This window comes from Temnothorax nylanderi, unplaced genomic scaffold (assembly GCF_030848795.1).
Source record: "Temnothorax nylanderi isolate EJ_2023f unplaced genomic scaffold, tnyl_v1.0 TNYL_tig0238_pilon, whole genome shotgun sequence".
NCBI lineage: Eukaryota > Metazoa > Arthropoda > Insecta > Hymenoptera > Formicidae > Temnothorax > Temnothorax nylanderi.
Window position 1 is genome coordinate 139,210 of NW_027249300.1, and position 22,377 is coordinate 161,586.

At 40.9% G+C, this 22,377-nt stretch overlaps 1 protein-coding gene across 6 annotated transcripts in view; it reads left to right on the plus strand.

Annotated features, from left to right (window-relative positions):
• Positions 1-22,343, plus strand: part of Msi (RNA-binding protein musashi) — a 129,005-nt gene extending 106,662 nt beyond the window's left edge. For all 6 annotated transcript variants that reach the window (XM_071718170.1, XM_071718169.1, XM_071718168.1 and 3 more), the window contains one exon: positions 1,238-22,343. In XM_071718170.1, the coding sequence (XP_071574271.1) occupies positions 1,238-2,119 (882 nt within the window). In that variant the 3' untranslated portion in view covers positions 2,120-22,343. The remainder of the gene's footprint in view (positions 1-1,237) is intronic.
• Positions 22,344-22,377: the final 34 nt, after the last annotated feature.

Consider the following 22,377-nt stretch of genomic DNA (forward strand, 5'->3'; position numbering starts at 1 on the left):
TCTATTAGTTATTCAATATTCCATTGATAACGAAACGTCATGGATATGATTAATTTGTATTATCCAATTTACAGTGAGAATAGCCTCGTATATTGCCCACGCGTTTCCAAATCGCGTTCATGCCGCGCCAGTTGATTTGCCGATAACGGTTTTCGGCCCGACCCCGACTCTCGGTCATCGCGGGGGGTCGGCCGCGAAGATGCCGCGAGAGAAAGGAGTTTACCTCGACAGGATTCGATGCACCAAGCAATCTCTCCTTCCACTTTTGCACGAAACTATATACCGTAGTAGACCGTAGTAGATGAGAAGTTGTACTAATCGGTGTAATTAATTGCTGATAAAGTATCAAGAGAAGTAGATTGTATTAGGTATTATTAATCGCATTAATTGCATTATATATTAAAAGAAGGTGGGAGAGGCAGCAGTTTTTCGTTTGTTCTTCTTTTTGTCGGATTTGCAGGCGGTAAATGTCGAATGCGGGTGTAATTTCGGAGATTTCGCGAACGAGAGTGGGTGGGACAGACGTAATACGTATACATGTGCATATACATATACATACATACATATATATGTATGGATGTATATATGTATATGTATACATATGTATATATTTCAGTAGCTCCTTAACGTTCGTAATGGATTTGAATCTTATCGCAGTCTTTGTTTCACGTAACATTAGAATGTTTGTCTTAAACATTGGCTTGGACAGTCTTGCATGCAAATGGTAGTTTGGTAGCACTAGTTAACCGTTTTATAACAAGAGCTACGAGAAATCATCGAAGGCAGGATTATTAAAGATCAGATTAAAGAACAACTTCGCAATCATAAAGCGTCCTTATATTCCGGACCGAACCCGCAACGTTAGGAGAAAAGACGAACGGATCAGTTTTGGTGACCATTCGCGCAAGCTAGAAGTGAACGTATAGTAAATTTATGAAAACGTGTGGTATTTTACTCGCAGTAATCGATGAATTATATAATCTTTGTCCCACCGCGATTGGGTCGTGAAAAATTTTCATGGTCATGAAAACTCGTCCTAAACATGTAGCGGTCTTGCGATGACCGAACAAAGGCGAATAAAGACGGTTATAAAGGTATCCCTCGAGCAAGTTGCAAAAGTCAGTCGGATGTCGGAGCGTTTGAGCCGCGAGAGCGAGAAAGAATCGCAACGAAAGAGGGAGGCACGCAATAGACGGTCTTTGTGCATCGTGCCGGTTCTCGGCTTGTTCGGTTACAGCGTAGCCGCGGTTTCGGCTTCATCACGTTCGCCGAGCCCGGTAGCGTCGACAAAGTCCTCAAGTGTCCCATCCACACCCTGGATGGCAAGAAGATCGATCCGAAGCACGCGACGCCGAAGAATCGCGCGAAACAGGCCAATCGCACTAAGAAGATCTTCGTGGGCGGTGTCAGTCAGGACACCAGCAGCGACGAGGTCAAGGCCTACTTCAATCAATTTGGGAAGGTGGAGGAGACGGTGATGCTGATGGATCAACAAACGAAACGTCATCGCGGCTTCGGCTTCGTCACCTTCGAGAACGAGGACGTGGTGGACCGCGTGTGCGAGATACACTTCCATACGATCAAGAATAAGAAGGTCGAGTGCAAGAAGGCGCAGCCGAAGGAGGCGGTGCAGCCAGGCGCGCTCGCGCTCGGCAAACGGGTAGTGCTCGGCGCTTTAGGCGTGCGGCTCGCGCCGCAACCGCCGCTGCCGGTCGCGGCGGCGGCCTCGCAGTTAGTGGCCGCGCAGGCACAAGCGGCGCAGGTGCAGGCGGCCGCGGCCGCGGCGGCGGCCGCGCAGGTGCAGAATGCGGTCGCGGGATACGGCAAACTGTTCGCCACGAGCTATCCGGCCCTCTCGACATATCGGTACGCGCCCTATCCGATACCGGCGGCGATGGCGGCGGCGGCTGCCGCGGCGGCGCCCACCGGCCCGACGACACCGACGTCGGGACCAGGTGCCGCCGCGGCCGCTGCCGCTGCCGCGGCGGCGGCTTCCTCGCCCGCTGCGGCCGCGGCGCCCGGCAATCCCTATCAGGGCTACTCGCTCACCAACGTCGACATGTCAAGCTTCCAGGGCGTCGATTGGGGATCCATGTACGGGATGGGAATGTACGTTTAAAAAGGAGATACACACATATATAATACCGCACGCGCTCCCGCTCTCTGATCTCGTGGATCCGATGGATCCTCCTTGGGGAAGAGATCATCTTCCCCATGTACGATACGATAGAATATTCGTTCTTCGAGGTTAACCGGGCGCGAACCCGCCTTTCGACTCTTATTCGGGGATTTAGGGTCTCTGGAAATGGCCCACCGCTCGCGCTGCAAGTGCGAAATAATTATACTCGACGAAGGGATGACTTCCGTTAATACTTCTGGTCATTTATCCGTCGTTTACTCTCTTATCTTCGAGAAACGATGCTAGGAGAAGTGGATTTTTCGATACTCTTATCATGGAATGGCACCGTAGGAAGCGGATAAAGCAAACAGGATCCAGTGAAGAAAGCTGAAATTTCAATCGATTCGCGTTCGAGCGAAGAATGAGGAAGGATGAGAGCAAAGATTGCCAAGAGAATGAACGATTTCCGATGTACGGAAATCCGGCGAATGAGGAACACACACGAAGAAAGAGGATCCGAGGATCAGAGCCATCCGCTTAATCTTATGTTGCTATTCTAAGTGGAAATCGGACCAACATATTTTGCGTTCAATTCTCATGCGTTACTTAATTTATTTGTGAGGAGGCGCAACTAGTTACGTATCACGTTATATGTATGTTAGTTCTTTCGAATCCCTCGTCTTTCGCTTTCGTGCGTCACTCACATCATTTTTCACGATCACAAGTCATTGCGTCATTCGATACACTTTGGTTCCTATTTAGATTAACGCGTACGCATTAGAGTCAAAAGCGCGTGCGGAACCGCGCGTTTCATCCATGTCGCCACGCCCATTACGTTAATCATCGATTAATTAACGCGATCCATTAGCGGCACTCGTTTTACGGCGTTCGCGGCAACCTCGGGCCTCCTGAATGTTCCCGCAACGGTCATTCTCCCGGCCATGAAGCAATAAAAGGAAGAAAACCGAGAAGCAGCGAACGCCGTGAACGACTTACTTTACCAGAGGAGAACATTAAATCATTTCCCTCCTTATTTCCGTTCTTCTTACTTTTCGTTATGCGTCTTTCTTTATTTTCCCATGTTCTCACGATCCTTTATTTACATATATTATGTATATTCTCTAACACTTTCGATCGAGTTGTCTCCGCCGGGGATCAGCGGAAGCACGCGATGCGTCGAGCAAGGTACGCATTACATCGAAAAGATAAAGCGTCGATTTTCCACATTCAATTACTAGCTTTTTCTGAATAAAAATTAGTCACGTCAGGCCCTGGCCGTCAGCCCGATTCGAATCGTATAGCAAAAAAAAACTAGTGCTGGAAAAACTAGAAGTCGCATTCACAACGCCAAGTGCCAAACGAACGAACCGAAGGGAGACCCATCCACTTCGGGTGGCCAAGTGCGTAACTCGCGTCTCGCTGTTCCCGAGCAACGAGCTCTCCGAGCTTCCCTTTCGATTTGCGTCTTTTTCCAGGATCCGAGCGACAACAACAACTCGACAGGACGGACTCTTTTTCAGTCTTTCTCTTCGTCGCATCGCTATTGGTGTTTCCGCTCCTCGCTCTCGGCGGAGAGTTTCGCGTTTTTTCGCCTTTTCAGAGGCAACAGGTTAATACACACAATCCACTTTGCGCGAGCGGGCAGACTCTTCCGATGTTACATACGTACGACACACACAGACACACATACGCACTCACACACACAGCGACAACACGAGGGGAAAACACGTATATATAACTATATATAATATATAGGTATACATATACATACGGTACACACGTATATACACATACATATATATTTTTCTTCAAATAATGGAAGACAATATTTCTCCGCTCTTCATCGCGTTAAATAAGAATAAGACTATAGCGGTACACGAGTGTAATTCGAGTAATTCGAATCGCGTTAACTTTTAAGCAAGACTTTTAGCGACTTGCGAGTGTAATCCGCGCACGAGAGAAGTCGCGCATATATTTGTTAAGACTAATTGACAGTATCACACCCGCGACATCACATATACCGCACGTGATCGGCGTAACTTAATGAGCTCCTAAGAGAGTAAGAGATGGCGAGTCGACGAGTTCTATTTAAGTTAGACTTAAGCGGGTAGCATTATTGATAGCGGGTATAGATATTTATAAGAGAGAGAGAGAGAGAGAGAGAGAGAGAGAGAGAGAGAGAGAGAGAGAGAGAGAGAGAGAAAGAGAGAGAAAGAAGAGCGAGTAACAATGAGGAAAGAGCGTCCTCCTCGATGGGATGGCCTCAGCGCGTGCGCGCGCGCGCGCGCGCGCGCGCGAGAGAGAGAGAGAGAGAGAGAGAGATATTATTACGCATCTTTATAAAATATACTTAAGAGTTTGTGCGACTGCGTTTGCGAGAAATGGGAACCCAAGATTGAGATTAGCTCACGTAACTCAAGCGATAAATTAGAATTTAAGTCTTTAACCGCGTAAGGAATTTGTGAGAAGTATTATAAAAGGATACTTGTTAAGGAATTTGTGAGAAAAATGGATATTTAATTTATATATATTCACTTGTAGAATACGCCCCGAGATCGACTCGACGGCGGCGAGTATACAATCGATGGTATTTTCGCAGAGGATACCCATTTGTGTTTTGTCAGATTCACGTGTAAAAAAAAACATGCAAAGTTTCTTTTGAATCGATATCACCATTTTTCCTTTGTTTCATTACTAAATTATTTGCCAAAGTGCCAACGTTGGAAATTATTGTTTCGCATTTTAGTCCGTAAGCGAGTTTCGAATCGTTTAACACGACCGTATGATATTATCGCGCGATATTCACTTAATTTATTTTTTTACTTTCTATAGTCTTTCCTTTTGTTTCGTATTATTAGTAGTTTGTTGTAAGTGTTAAGTGCGATTGCATGCGTCAATTTGTCGCTTAAATGATCTCACGTCGACCGATGCCGACGAATCCCGAATATCCGCATGAATCTCAACGGTCCCTTTTGATCGAACAAGGATTGCCGTCGGCGAGGACGAACCCGGGGCGTTCTTGACGAGGAATCACGTGAGGGATATGAGGAATTTCGAGCAATAAGCGATTGACTCAAACTTTAAACTGCGCTAGATTATTACGAGTATTACAGTAACGATAATACAAAACGTCGCGGTAACGCTTGTTTGCGTGCGCGTGTAATCGACATAGAGGGATAATCCTAGGTATATACACAAACGAATACTCGATGCGAAAGGATTTGGATAATAATAAACGTCGAAACGAACGATATAGAGCGTCTTAGGAGAGCGAGGGAAGGATCGAGCGATGAGAGTTCGGAAGGATTCATTCCTTCCGGAACACACAAGTAATATTCTCTAGTGATACTATATACTTTAATATACATATAAATATATATGAACAAAAAAAATATAATTATATACATACACCGTGACGCGTTAAGTATAACAAAACTCGCGAGTGATATTTATGACATATTAAGGGGATATTACAAAAGTAGGAGCGAACGTAGAAAAAGAAAATGTGGGAGAAGGAGCGAACGAGTCATGTTAAATACACGTAGAGAGAAACGGACGAAACGAAACGTGACGGACGGTGACGAAGAAGGTGACAGATGAGCGCGAAATGTGATGGAGTGAGAGCGAGGATCAGCTGAGAGGCGTACGTCTCGTTCCAGTTCCCATTCTCAGGGACTCTGCGTACTCGTATGCCAATAATGTGCGGAATGGGCGCGTGTTTAACGAGCCTCCCGTCTTGGACAACCCCGCGATATCGGCGCGACACCTTAGCTCTCTCGTTCCTGCTCCGCCATCGATCCATCTACCTCTTTTTAGCTTCCTCTCTACGCTATTCCTTCTCTCTTTCCTTCTCTCTTTTCTCCCTCCAGGAAATTTCCGCGCGAAAAAAGAAAACGAAAATAATTAGGACCGAGAATATTTGCTCGTGTTCCATAGCGTTTCTCGGCGGCGTTTCCACGAGGGGTAGAGAGAGAAAGAGGGACGCGCTGTTCGGGAGTTGTTCCGGAGGGAAGTATTCTTCGAGCCAAATCGGTGTCGTCGGAGCATCTTGAAGCCTCTATCGATGTATTTATTTTCAAAGTTGCCTTCTGGAAGCGTAGAAATCCTGTGAGACGGGCGCTCAACGGGGGCTCGACGATACCGTTTTGTGCGTTTTCGCGAGACCTCGAAACGCGGAGAACCGGGGATTGGGACCGACGTAGTTTCGGTGGGTTCAATTTTCGAAAAATGTTCCTTCCATCTCGTTCCACCCTCTTCCCTGCCACGAATAAACGTCGAAAATTATTCCCACATGTCCCCGGCCATCGAAATTTGATCTCGCCGAAATTTCTCTTGCTCTTTCACTCCCTAATTGATGATAGAATACTTCGCCTAGTTTCTATACGTTCTACATACGGGTCGAAACAAGCCTCACAATCGTCTCGGGGAAGCGAATTCTCTGGGCGGATCGTCGTCGAGACTGCAAATCGGAACTATCGTGCGTGTCTCGGATATTTGGCGATGTATGATCCGGTATATGAACGGCGCGCGGTTGTAATATTCCTCTTGGCTCGAGATGAAGAAGGAGTGGAAAAATTTCACGTGGAATTTCAGCAATAAATTTAGCTGTACAGAGCGGGTCGTTTATCCGCGTCGTGAAGCGTCGCTTGACGTTTCTCTGAACTATCATTTCGGAAATGTCTTATCGCAATGTCGTGTATCGCTCCGACGAGAGACGTGACGATTTTACCGAATACTGTAACGATTTTGCAATCTCCCTTATGAGCTGTAATGGGAAACTTTTAATCCTACTCGATATCGCCTTCAACTCAGAAAAGCAGAGTAATATCACATGATGTACAATGTCAATTCATTACGCGACATATGAATCTTTCTGCATTCTGTGAATATGCAATCTATTAATATTAAATTATAATTGTACGATCGACTTGTAGTCAAGGTATAATCTGAACCATTATAGCCCATGAAACGTATCAATTATCGCGATATATTGTAATGTCGTTAAAATACGTAAGGGCTTCGAGCTTCAGATACGAGATTGATAATAGCTCAAGTAATATTAATCCTTTATAGGGCAGGAAGTCGAACCGGTTTTGGAAGAACTACTTAACACAATTAACACAAAGTTCTGTATATTGCATAAAATGCAAGTTGCTCTGTCGCGTAACATTTTTGACCTTTCACATTTTTTTTTTAATTATCAAGTATACGGGTGATCAAATGATGTAAATAAAAACGAAATGCCATTACGTCGATGCCCTATAAAGTGTTAAGGAATTATGGTCGCTGATAATCGTCTCGTGAGGTAGAGTCATTGTGCCCGTTATTTTCGAACTCGGCGAAATCTTGCAATATTGCAAAACAGTGAAATCGTCACCGCGTCGACGACAAAAAAAAAGAGTATTGATATTCGCGCGGCGAGAATCGACATCGATATCGGATGATCGAGTCTTACCTTGTCTGGAGTTTATCTACGATCTATAATATCTGCTCAGTGACAAAAAGATAACATCTCGTCATCGTCGAGAAATATGTCACCACGGCGAAAGCCACCTCTCTTTCCAGATCAGCAGGTCCTCCTTCCCTCTCCCCTCGATTTCTCCTGATTTGTCCCAGTTCCATAAGCCCCTTTTACAATTAGTATATACATATATACATAATACATATATTTATATTTGTATCTCAGTCTGATAATTATGTATCTTATATTGCGAATGTTGATATAGTAATTATTAGCGTAGCTGATATTTTTTGATGAGCGCTAACCACCATTAGTTGTGTATGAAACGTAGGTGAAGCATGCTGTTTGAAATATCTCTCCTTTTATATAATATCGTTATCCACTTATTTCTTTTTGGCCCTTTGAATCTCCTTCCCACTTGTCTTCCGCTTTTCTTATTAACGGTCCGCTTGCGATTCCGCTTTCCCATCGACACGAACGTCATTGCTCGAGCATTCAAGAGGGATAAAATGATAAAATAGAAAGAGATAATAAGGATTCTAACTGCCAGGGTACCGTATTGAGGTACGCTCTCACAGTGTTCGAGCTTCGCAATCGCGCGATCCTTTAACGATTTCCCGTCGTTGCGTCGCTTTATCGATAAATCGCGTTCTTCCCGCGGCTCAATCGAATCTTCTCGCTTAATCACGATTGTTTTACGTCGCGATTATGGTAATTCCGACAATCGAATATTACGAGCGCACTTTCTTAATTCCATTTTCCCGCTTATAGTTTTCTCATTCGGGATTCGATTCATTCGATCAACGTTGCTCGACATTAACAAGAGATCATTGAGGAACGAGCTCGGCGCGAATACGATCGCTCAATTGTTGACAAGAACCGTGATCTCCCCGCGATTAGCGATTTTTTTTTACTTTTGCCCCATCCCCATCCCCATCCCGTCTAATTACCTCGATCCAAACTACTTCCGCCTGACTGTGAGAAACGTCCAGACGAGAAACCCTCGCGAGCGAAAGCTGTCGTTTCGGATTTCTTACGAAAGGTGGATAATGATGCAGGAAAAAGGTGAAATGAATCTAAGGGAGGAGAGAGAGAGAGAGAGAGAGAGAGAGAGAGAGAGAGAGAGAGAGAGAGAGAGAGAGAGAGAGAAAGTGAGCGTGAGAGAGAGAAAGAGAGGACAGGGAACGAAACCGAACTGCGTAGTATAGATACGATACACACGCAGAGCTCCTCCCAGGACGACTAATTGCGTAAGCGCTGATACTCGATACTCGAGTCGTATTACTATTACTATTACTCATTATCATTATTACCGTCATTATCATGATTATTATTATTATCTACTATTTGATGATAATTATTATTACGCATCAGCATCATTATTATGCTTGTCATTACTTATGATTATTATTATTATTATTAGCTTACATAAATGCAAAACACTCGTATTACGTTACTGTGACACGCTTAATTATACGTGCGAGTGTGCGCATCGCGCGCGTGTGTACGTCCGCGAATCGCAGTTTTTTCAAACATCCTCCTTCGATCTAGTTTCCCGGTCCGGGAAAAGTCTTTCTTTTTTTTTCTTCCTTTTCCCGCATGTTCGCTCATTATTTGTCGCTACATTCCTATAGTGTGCCAGCCACGTACGTGCCATAAAGGAGATAAGTGTTAGGCCAAAGCCTATTAATAGACGCGACGCGCCGCGACGCGCGTAACCGATTTGACCACCGATTGCTTCCTGAAAAGAAGAAAAGAGAGGGGAAAAAGAAGAAGCGTCGCGGAAAGATCCGAGGGGGTGCGCGAGAGGGTGATTCGCTATGTAAAGTCACGACGAGGTGGGGTACGATCGATGATGGGGACTCGCACACGACCCGCGCCCCCCTTTCCCCCATATCCTGTCACTGGGGTCGTGACTCGAAATTCGAGAAGACGTTTGCTCTCCCGAGCGTCTCGTTTTTCTTTTTCCTCTCTTTTTTTCTCTCCCCAGATCGGTTTAGTCGCTAGCGACACATATGGAAGCCGATGTAAACGCGACGTTCGATTTCCCGACTTAATTCGCGTTTCTATTTTGTTTGCCCCCGTTTCTCTTTCCGCTTTGCTTGATTCGTTTGTTTTGACTTTTCCGACACGTTGTCTCGTTCCGATGAAAAAGGAAAACGCCGACGGATCGTCCAGCGACAATTTTCATATTTGCGTTAGAGCACGCGCGCGATGAACACGCGTGTACCGACGAAAAATACACTCTCACACACACACAGAGACAGGCACACAAAAAACATATATACGTACATACAATATATACTCACGCGCGCGTACATACAAGGCAGGAAAATATACGATATTAACGCAAGAGTACGCTCGATGGCGCACGCCAAGAACAACACACGAACGAAAACGTAACGTAAAAATAGTATAGGTTGATGCCTAGAAAAATTGCCAATAAAGTAGTTGTTTAAAACTTGTAGCTAACCTCTATTTGTGTATATCTTTCCTTTATGTATTTTCTCACCTAACCCCTGTCCACCCCACACACACACACACACACACACACCCCTCTCGTCCTCTATATATAGCTATAGATTCCTCCAGGAACTCTCGGTCCACATCTACGGTCCATCTCTTGTTTATTTATTATTGACAAACCTCGTATGTCCTGCCTAATTTGTTGCCAACAAGTAATTACATTGGTACTGTATATACTTGATTATCCTATCTACTTATTGTGTACGTTTATTTGTTCCTTCCTTCTATCTTCTTAATTAATATACATATAATATACATATACATAGTTACGTCTTTTATATATTATATTATATTATATAGAAGACGTATATATGTAGCGTACTTATACATCGTATAATCGGCCTTCTTTTTACTACTCCTCGTAATAATAATCATTGTTTTTTACTTCTTATCACTAACGCTCGATCAAGCGTCTGTGTTTTGCGCCCCGGTAGAACACGCGGCGTCGCGCGCTCCGCGGAGGTGGCAACTCGCTAATTGGCAAATTAATATTAAACTGTAATTAGTCTCGTTAACCCCGCTGGGCGCTCGTTTCGAGCCGCTTTCTGGTTGGTCCAAACTCTCGTGGCTCATTCCATACATGTTCTCATACAGAAGGAAGAAGAAGAAAAGAAGGAAATAAGATACCAAAGTTTTCGAAATCAAAATCAAAATCTGAAACCTCGAGATGTAAAAGTTTCGTAAAAACAAAGATTTTGTACGACTAATGCTACGAAAGTGATTTTTTTACATGCAAATAGTATGGATCTGATGTTAAGGGTGTTCTGGATAGATAGTCAAAATGCTACGAAGTTGATGAAAATTTAATATCATATTCTGTATTCTCTTTCAAAGTTCGGGGCCAAATTTCAAATCAATTCACAATTTAGATAAAAAGTTATCAATTTTTGAATATCCGTTTTACAAAGGGTTTTACAGAGAAAAGTGTGAACATTAAAAAATTCTACCAATATAATAATATTTTACACACAAGTAGATCATCAACAAACAAAAATATAGCAACAAAATTTGAAACGATTTACAACTATTTTTTTTAATATTTTTTTTTTAATAGTAACAGTTATTTACAGTCACTAAATCTACGTCTTTTACATTCTATTATAGATGTGCTGTAACTATTTATATACATTTTTTTGTCTTTTGATCCCTAGAGAATTAATATCGGTGTTTTTAATATTTCCCACATACTTTTGGTTGGGACGGTACCTCCAGAACATCCTTAACAAATTTTTTAGCGACTCTTAATTTTCTTAAAAAAAAAAAAAAGATTTATAATAAATTATACAATTTTCATAAATTCTTTATAAGATTTCCTTTGTAAAATTAATTCCTATTGAAATAAAATTCTTCTAACGAATGCGGCAGAATTTGTTACATCAAAGAATTTGCGCTATATCTTGTATTATATAGTTTCGATCATCTTGCGATTATACGGTCGATGTTCCATCAGCGAAATAGTAACATAAATTTGTACGGTCCCTAGTGACGATGTAAAATTCATTTAATCGCGCAGCTGAATTTATTACTTCGCGCGGCGCTATGCCTCTGAGATATTGGGCTACCGCCGAGGATATCCCGGATTTTTTATCCTGACTTCTCCTTTCGGAGTTTGTGCCTCTCGAATATACGAGAAAAATCAAAAACCCGCGCGGATCTCGTAAAGAAGAATATTACATTTACTTCGGTAACGTCGGCCGACTTTCAACTTCGGTATCACTTGTTGCTCTATTTGCTGCTCCCTGTATAAAGAGGATTACTGACGTGCACGCTATACAGCATGTCCCAAAACCACTGGATGTCTCTCAAGACTTCTTTTACCTTGGCGTCGAATCGTCCTTTATCGCACCTTTTCAATCTTCAACGTCGCAACTTCATAACTAAGCTTCGAATTAAGATTAACCGAACTATGATTCTGTTAGGTCTCTTCTCCAGTCGAGTTTAGTTCATTAGAAGCCATTTATTTTTAATAACGGAATCATCTAGAAATTAAAAATCTCATATTTTCGCTTTTCGTTGGAATCAATCTCAAAAAATTGCGCTTAAAGGATTTTTAAGATTCTTTCTACCAGCGAGAAAGTCATCCGGTAATTTTGGAACATTTTGAACGTGTCGATTCTGTATGATAATGGAACCATCATCACCATCATTACCAGTGAGTCATAACCGTCATAACGATTAAAGATATTGGATCGAGATCGAATCTTTTGAAATCTTTTCCATGTCCGTTTCGGCCAACCAGAGAATAGCGCGCATTTTTTTCTTTAGATATCTTGATGATTATGTCTCCTATTCCCCCTATCACCCCTGACGCTTCTTAAGTGGTTTAAAACAGTCGGCGAATTTGTTGTAGCGCATGCATCTTAGTTAGACCACCTCTGGCGCACTCTAACCGGCAAGTAAGAGTATATCTCCCGACGTATTTAATTGACACTCCTCCTTCATTATCCATTTCCTGTTAGTCCCCGCGTGAAAAGAACGCAGTTAACATTTGTTCATCTCAATTTTTTTAAATATATCGATTAAGAGAGAAATGCTCCCTTTCCTGAGAAGCGATATAGCTGCAAGGAAGCATTGCCAATTGTATATATTTATTTAAATCTTGCACAAGAAAAAGAGAGAAATAGCAAAAGAAAAGTTAATAAGATTATAACAACATGCACAGTTGGTGCGTTAATTTAAGTTAATATATGCATACGCTTGTTTTTATGTGATTGTAAAAATGAATTAAATTCTACAATTGTGTAATCGCTGAGAATAAAGCGCTAATAAAACTTCACTGGAAAATAAATCGGACGAATAAATAAATATGTAATAAGCACGGAATTGAAATTTTAGATGAAAGTGAACATTAATTAACCTACTTCCGTTATAAAAATAACATAATGCGATTGCACAATCCTATTGCTTTTAACTTTGTACATTTGGTATAGAAAACGTAGAAAAATACAGTAATAATTCGATTTTATGCCATAGCAGCTATACGCGTTCCTCGTATTGTCCTCCGTCCTAGTTTTCGTACCTCTTCTTTTCCCTTTTCCCTCTATTTTCTCCCCTAAATGCGTATCCAATTTCCTCTCTTAACGAGTACAGATAATACATATCCATAGCCGGACGACATGGCGCGTACAGTTTTGCTACTTTATATCGAAGTAGATGTGTGTTCTACTAGCTTTTGGAGGCGCGTAGGTGTATTTTTCGTCGTGTGAAAATGAAACCACACCTTATCCCACCTCGAAAAATTACTGATTCCTATCTACGCTCGATCAGAAAAGCCGTTTTTTAACGATGAGCGCCGTTCTTTTCTCCGCAATACTTGACTAAGTATTTAATTTATTTTGCCACGTTTTGATGTAAATTTTTTGAAAATTTGTTCACTTGTTGCACGGATGCATATTATTTTTACGTCCGATTTTCAGTAAAATTTATCGCGTTTATGAGAAGAATAAGACAAAGATACTTTTTTTCTTTTTCACGCCTCAAGAACGACCGTTTATGCTGGAAACTACAATTTTAATCTTTATAACGGCGAAATCGAGAAGAGCAGCGGATATAAATGATTCATATCTGACGAAAGGATGATGAATCCGCCCATCGGTAAAACGCGCTTTGCCGATACGAGCGCGTCTGCTCCATCACAGCACGGAGAAAGAACTTCCAAGTCCCGAGTATCGTTTCAGAAAAGGCAGAGAGAACCCGAACCGTATTCCGAAAATATACAAAAGGAAACCAATCTACTTCGCGAAGAGGCTGCGTTTCCTTCCGTTTGTTGCGTGTCCTTCACGCGAGTACTCGTGTCTTGCCAGTGACCAATATCAGACACTGTATATCAGAGGACGTAACGTATATACAGGGTGTAACAAAAAGGTCGGGACACTGGATTATCTCGGAAAGATGGCGTTTTCGGAAGAAATGTTTTAGACAAAGTGTTGTAAGATTTAAAAAGATCTATTTACTGGCTGTATTAGTTTGACCTTAGGTGGAGTCGTTAAGGTCAAATCAGGACCATATTGAATTTTTCAAGTTAGATCCCCTATTTTTTATTGCATATTCTTGTAGCCCTTGTCGAGACGTTTCCAAAACACTATAATAAAGCTCTCTTTCGTTAAGAATTTCCCGAGATATTTCAAAGTTTGTCATGACATTTTTAATATAAAATATGAAATTCTCATAAAATATTCACTTTTCGATGACTTTACCTTGATACTTTTATACGTAGAATAATGAAAGGAATCGATTGTTGTAAAAAAAAAACAAAGGAAATTTAAAAAATTCTATTGCGTTTTGTGGACGCATTAAATTTTGCAAAATTGCAAATGTAAAAATTAATATTATTATTCGCTTCCTTTCATTATTCAATTTAAAAAATTTAAAGTGATCCTAACTTGACCTTACGGACGCTACCTAAGATCAAACTAATAAGGTCAGTAAATAGATCTTTTTAAACCCTACAACTTTTGTCTAAAACAGTTTTTTCTAAAATGCATTGTTTATACGAGAAATTCGACTGTACCCAGACTTTTGGCTTACTCTGTGTATGTATTGTGTATCGTCTTGCCTTTGAAAACATTTATTTCACGCGTGTACCGTCAATCGTGACGATATATCGTCAAGCGTGGCGCGATCTCGTGTAATCTTATTAATCGTAAGTAGAGCAATTAGCGAACAAAGAAAGAGAGGGAACGAGAGTAATTAGCCGAACTGGGGTACTCTAAATAGATCGTAGCGAATTTTTTACACCCCCGTGTCGGTAACGCGATGATACTCGTCTACTCTTTGTTATTCCCCCTCTCTCCTTCTCACCGCATATGGGAAGTGTACGGACACGAGAGCTAAGAATATTCTCGCTAAATGTGATAGTAGAGTGAGTCTATCTTCCGGCAGACGTTGTAGAAGCAATAAAAAACGAGCCGAAGGCAGCGAGCCGAGGATTAAAGCGTAACTAAAGCGACTGCTTTACCCGTACGCTCATCCTTCACCAACTCGTTTCTTCACCCCCGAAGAAAAAAAAAAGGATCCCTTATTCGCCGAAAAGATGCGTTCGAAGAATCGAGGAGGCGACTATTACTTCCTCACAATCACTACCCCCTCGTATGATTTTTCGGTGGTGTACCCGGAAAAATAAACGAAAGTATATATACACCACCCGTTTGACCCGTTCCCTTTCGGAACCCCGTGCTCAACGACCCTTTCCAACTGCTTTCTCCGTGCGTTCACCCTCAGTCCCCCGCCTTCCGAAACCCATTCCTCGATGTTGTAACGATCGATTCGATATATCCCGAGTGCCTTAATCCGATCTCTATGCCCATCTTGCTCTCCACGTGTAACGAAAGAAAAGAAACGGCAGGAAAAGCCCTGGGACGCCCGCGATTTAGACGCATATTAATTTCTATAGGCAGTAGAATTGAGTGTCGATTGCTAGAGAGAACGCGAGAACAAGGCTGGCGAACCGAGGGGACTGTTGCGAGGGACGGTGCACATGGCGGAACCAGGTAAGACTATTTTTCATTTTTTCTCTCTCCCCTCCCCCTTTTTCTTTTATTTCTTCTCACTTTGATATTGCCCTTGTAGATCTTACTTAGACTGGTCGAGCTGGTGTTTTTCAATCAGAATGTTTTTACCGTGATCAGAATCGGAGATTACTCAGATTACTTTCAAATAATTTTGAATTTGTGTTCTTAAAAAGGTCAATTTTTAAAGATGTAGATTTAACCCGAAAACGGATGTTCTTTTTTTGCATAAATGGTCACCTGGAGCTATGTTTACACCCCAATTAAAAGTCATTGTTATTAATTACATATTGGATATTTTGGATTGTTCTAATTTATTAGTATTTGAAGACAATATGTATATAGATTCACTCAACATTTTCCGAAAAAAGTAAGGAAAAACAAAAAAATTTTTTTAACGAAAGCACATTAAAATTACTGTAACGTCAACTTATTTTTTCGACACTGGGATGTGTTTAAGTAGCCCGTTCTCGGGTTAAAACGATCTGAGAAAAATCAGCTTTCTTCCCTAATGCGAGCAGCAACTCACGGATTCGGTTTAACACTTCGCGTTCCAAATCGCGAAACGTATGACGAATTACAATCTATCTCTACTTGGGCGAGAGGCCCAAGTAGTTTCCAAACGATTTGGCAATAGTTTGAAAAACACCGTGCTCGAACATTACGGAACTAATGTGTTTGGAGTACTGAAAGAGCATCGCATCCGTCAGAACGCGACAGGCATCGCCAGAGGCGTTTTACGCTTCGAGTTTCACGTAGACAGAGAATCTTTGGTGTTACCAATTTGCTGAAAGCACATTTTTATATCATTACAGCATTAACACAATTGTACACGAACATATGCATATGTCTCAAACATATCCAACACTTTTTACAAAAATATACCTATATATATATATATATATATATATCAACCTTTTATCAAAGTAAAATAGAGAATCGTAATTTTGTTATAGCATAGAGATATAGTAATGATGAGATATCTAATACTTAGCGCTTCAATGTGAGACGAATAGTGAATCGTATCTTGAAAAGTTGTAGGGACGGATGCGATGCACGCGGGCCTCTTACATAGCGAGCATTGGTGTTATTGAATAACAATATCGTTTTCAGTGTACCTTATTCCTCGCTGTTAACACGAAGCGAAGACGTATCACGTATTGTATAGTAAATGTCGCTCGTAGTACTAGCGATAGAGAATCGTCGATGGTGTAGGCGTAGTTATGTGCATAATTGCGACTTTTAGAGTAATCTGACTTAGAGTCGGTCTCGAAAGTCGTCGGACCCGAGCGGAAGCCGAGGAGAACGATTCGAGAAACTGGATCGAATATCGCGGAAATTTTCAAGGGGAATTTCCATGTAAAACCTGCTTACTAAAGAGTCCCATTGTGATACGCATTGTGTGACACGCGGAAATCTCAGAGCGAAACGTAAAAACGTAGAAGTGCAATTTACAAAATACGACGGTTCTGACTTTCTCGATTCCGATTCTGGGCATTACATTACTGACTGGAACTCAGCGTGGAGACGATCGCGTTTTGATCGTGCTTCCGAAAAGGGGAAGATGTATCGGAGAACGCTAGTGACAAATGCAATTCAATCTCAAAATCTCGCGCTACAGTATTCTCAGTAGTTGCCTTTATGTGATTTAGTAGAAAAACGGCATTAAATGTCAATCAAAATGGTATGTACATTTACAACTCCTTTTTTTTGCACTATTCGTCGCACTTCGATGTAGGACACGCCGGAGTGTCGGACAATTTTGTGATTCATACGACAGTCGATGGAAACGTATCGTTCCCACGGCGATAGTCTACTATTATAAAATACCAATGTCGGGGCTAACTCGTTGACGGGAAAACGCCTATATCGAGGCTGCACAACGAGAATGCGCCCGTGCATGTGTAACGATTTGTACATACTAACATATTTCTGAGCGGCTGTCTCGCGCTCGCGATGAATTCTCAATGGAAATGATCAGTGCCATACCGTGTCGTCACGTGTCGTCACGTCAAACCGGGAAAATGTTTCCTGGGGAAAAGAAAGCATTTCCGCAAACAGATCTAGATTCGTTATTTACATTCGCCCTTCTTGTAATTCCTATCACTATTACACGTTTCAACACTACGAAAATTTATAGTACACGATTTCGAACACTTGCTCGTCAGACATCAGTCATCATAAATATCTTTAACGAAGGAAGTCTGTATATACTGAAAGTCTGAATATACCGATATGTCATAATTGATGCATCCTGTCGCGATGCGAGACAGCCGCTTCGTAAGAGGCAGTGAGGCCTTACGTAATCGCATGTGTGATTTAAATAAATATATATTATTGAATATATCTGTAATGGTTCGTCGTTATTGCTGTCATCCAACACCACCAATGTCACCAGTCATCTTCATCACTATTCTTATCATCATCATTATTATTACTGTGACATTTACTATAGTGAGATTGTTGAAGAAATCAATTTTAAAGTCTCGCGTGAAAAAACGTGGTGCACTCACACATCGATTTTTACACGGGTGATATGTGTATCGGGAGTAACTCAATTTGAAAACATTCGCTCTTTCAAAGAGGTAATTTTATTTGAGCCCTCACATATCGAATAACGTAACGTCATATCACTTATATCTCCGTTACGCAGCTACATTCGATCGCATAACGTTAATGTGCTTTCCGCTGAACGTACGATTAAAAATTTTTCGAAAATCAAAAACGTAATAATACTCGTACGCGACAATATTATTATTAACATATCAATTTCCAATTATTCCAATTCGTATTGGGTGAGGGCATGCGGTTCAAGTTCGCGAGAATGATCAAACGCGACGGAAATGTTGAGATCTCGCTGTTAGTGAGTCACCCTGTAAGAACGATGCGCGAATCAAGAATTCTTTTGCGTTTTACTCCGACAAGATATACATGAAAACGTTTCGGCTAGGAGGTTGCGAGACCGACGAAGACGTATTGTCGCAACACGACAATAAAGCGAGAAAAAAAAAGAGAGCACCGGAAACGATCGTGCATCGTACAACACGACAGCGTGCACCATGACTGCTCTTTTACTTTTCGAGTGACTTTTTCGAAATGGGACCCACGCGTTTTTCATAGCGCTTTTTTAAAGCCGGACACGCGCGTCGTGGCGGCGTCTTGTTCTTCCAATACGTATATATTATATACACACATATACAGGTACACACAAACATTGACACATATACATTACGTACACGCAATTATATTTATAAAAACAAATATATATATAAATTATTGATATATATTACAAAAAATCAATCTATATACATATATCTACTTTTATGCGTATATAACGGTTGTACGATTAATAAAGGCGAAAAAGCCGAGCGTGCGCTAGAACATAGATATAGATTTCACGAAGGGACGTTCAGTTTCTCGATTTTTTCATACAGAAGAAGAAATTGTCACGGAATCGTTTTGTTACGCGACGCTTTGATAACGAGCCGACATTGTGCCGCTTTGTTCGTTTCATACAATTATCTCGGTGACATCAAGTAACTCTATTAATGAATTAATAAGAGGAATCCAAAGATATTTCAGAATTTGCAGAAGCGTGCATATTTTATTCGGCGTTTTTTCTTTATCGTTGGTGTTCTTTAAGAAACACTATATATTGTTGTGTATATTTGAATATCCTTTTCACAAGACGATTATTCATTCCCTGAGATAAGCAAATTAGCAATTTGCTGATATTATCCAAGACGTATCTTAATAATATAAATGAAGATAATTATCAATTAGCACAGGAGTTTTGTTCGACCATTAGATAGAATGAAGATAATTATCGATTAAAGGCGTGAACTTGTGTGACAATTAATACATTGACGGTCGCAAGTATCCATGAATATTTATATTATTGAATATTTACAATTTTCGCATATCGATACATATCGGAAAACGGGCGCAGATTTCAGAGTAAAATAGATTTTAATTAACGAGATAAAATAGTGGTCATGCATGTCACTTATAATTGACGAAACGTCGTGCGCAGTGAGAGTTAATAATTCTTGCAACACGCGATAATTTTCATTATAACTGCGGCTTTTGGATTACTTGTTCGTCTGCTCAATCTGAGCTAAAAAACAATGCGATATATTTTACAAGAGCATGCAGTTAGTTTTCTTAACACGATAAATATTCGCTTGAAACTGTATCTTTAGCTCCAAGGTTGATTCATAGTTTTGAAAGTGAGAACAAGCGATAAATTCCAAAGAATAATTTTCTCGCGTGTAATTAATTACTTTGTCTTGCTATCTTGTTGCATTTTGTGAAAGCTTTCATAAAGTCAATAATAATGAAATCGCGCGGAAGAGTTTCTTGCACTCTATGCAACATTATACGATGATATAACATTATAACAAATAATATCTTTTGATTTTAGTGATACATTTTTTCACAAGATCTTTTATTAATGAGTATGATGTGTCGATGATATCGATACACATAAATAATTACAGGTTTAAGAAATATTTATTGAAACTTGCGCCCGTGTCTGAGATATCAACGCAGTTTAATTCTGAGCAATTCTGACTATATTTTTATTGCAAACTAATTTTCACATAAAAATTAACACAGTCACCTCGACGTTTCTATTTGCATAAAGTAGATTTTTTTACATCGCAATTTCTCATGCAACTTCTCTACCTTGTAGTATCGCAGATTCCACATTGTGGAGTTACGTATGAAATATTTTGTTATATTTTATAACAATGTTGAGACGTTTAGATCGAACGGCGTATCAGTGCGACTCGTTGCACGACAATATTCGGAAATCAAAAAAATGGAGTCTTCCAAAAAAAAACAAGAATACTCGTGTATCTTGCAACGACGAGAACGACTTTACGTTGATTCTATCGCCCGCCTTATAACTTGACACACGTTGAAATTTTCGTACGTGATGAGCATGATAGAGAAGCATTATTCTTTTATATATAGTTCACACTGTAAATACTCTTTTCTCTACGATGTAAATATTTTCCTCTTGAGATATTAAACGATATTTATTGGAAATGAGTGAATCTCAGTGATAGAGAGGGAGAGAAAGAGAGTGAGAGAGAGAGAGAGAGAGAAAGGAGAGCACTTTAGTGAGTTGATTAATTTCATAAGGCATTACGAAACGTGATAAGTAGTAGTCGGCACCGAATCTTGTGATCGGCTTTCGACTTGCTGCTGTCCGCTACGTCAATTTTCTTCTCTTCTATTTAGTTCGTCAAGATATCGAACGACTATATTACGACAAACTTTAGAAATGGTGTCCTTAAGAGACCGACAGTCAGCAATATATACGCGTATTACGAAAGTGGAACGAAAACATTGAGTTGGGTCGATCGACCTTCACACATAACGTATCGTACTGTGACAGCGTGATGACAGGTGACGGCCGGAGTGAGATCCGCTCTTCGAAAATCTTCGTCATTCGTCGCGGGAGAACGCGACGTGTGAATGTCGATTATATGTATTTCCACGGGGATCGCCCTTCTTTCGGCGATCTCTTTCTCTTTTCGAAGAGGGGGAAGGAGAATATTTTGTGGGTTTTGTGTTCATCTCTCCGACGAAAGACGGCTTTTCTCGAAGACCGGATTTGCTTCGGCTTTTAGCGTATACGTAGCTTACAATTAGTAGCAATATATCTCTTACGTGATAATTGAAAAGCTCGACCTTATCATAAGTATCATTAGCTCTATGCGAGACATATAATCTGTTATCAATCAACCACAGTCTCCAGCTATCCAGTCTCTATCTCTTCCATATATTATGTCATTAATTATTATGATTATTATTATTATTATTATTGTTCGACGATCGTCGTCGCACGTATACGATATCGCTTCAATATCAATTCGGGAAAATCGTTTCGCCGAAACGAAGAAACTTGGACGAAGGCGTTGAAAAGCTGCGGTATCGGAGCAATCGCGACGATCGTACACGTACACCCGACGTAGTTAGTTATTTATTTAATTATTTATTAATTCGTTTATGTGTGGGAGACACGAATTTATTCCATAGCGTAAGTCCCTGCAATCGTGCAGGGAGACAAAGTTGAGATTGATATATTTCTGTATTTTCCCGTATTTCTTTCGGAGAAGCTTTGATGTAGCGCCCATTCTTTCGCTCATTCTGTTCCACTGACAATGATTTCATTATTTTCTTTTCGCGAACTTCGCCACGTGTTTGCAACAATGCGACCGATGCAAAAGTAACGGAGCACGGAGTATTGATCCGCATGGTACTAACTACACTCGTCTTATTTCGAATCCTCTTACTCGTTCGAGACGTCTCTTAAGTAATGTATCTTCACCAAGCCGATAAACGCTGATCAAACGACTAAGAAAAATGATAAGATCATTGCCAGTAGAAGAAGACCCAAATTCTGCAACACGTACACATCCACACGTACACACAACTATAATAGAATTAGCTAGCTAGACAGCTGACTAGTAATGATCTAGTAATCACGTAAATAATTTGGTTATCCGTATATATAGATGGGTAAGCGCAAAAGACGGTAATGAGACTTAGATTTAAGCGGCTAGTAGAATAATAATAGGAGGCAAACACCGTGCAAGAGAGAAAGAGAAAGACAGAATTGTGAGAAAGAGAATAATTACAACGTATTTACTGCAGGTAAACACTGGTTATTGTACCTGTTGTTGTTGAAATCATTAAAAATACTCTTATTCCATGCTAATCGCTTACTAAAACTTTGTTTTCCCCCTCTCACC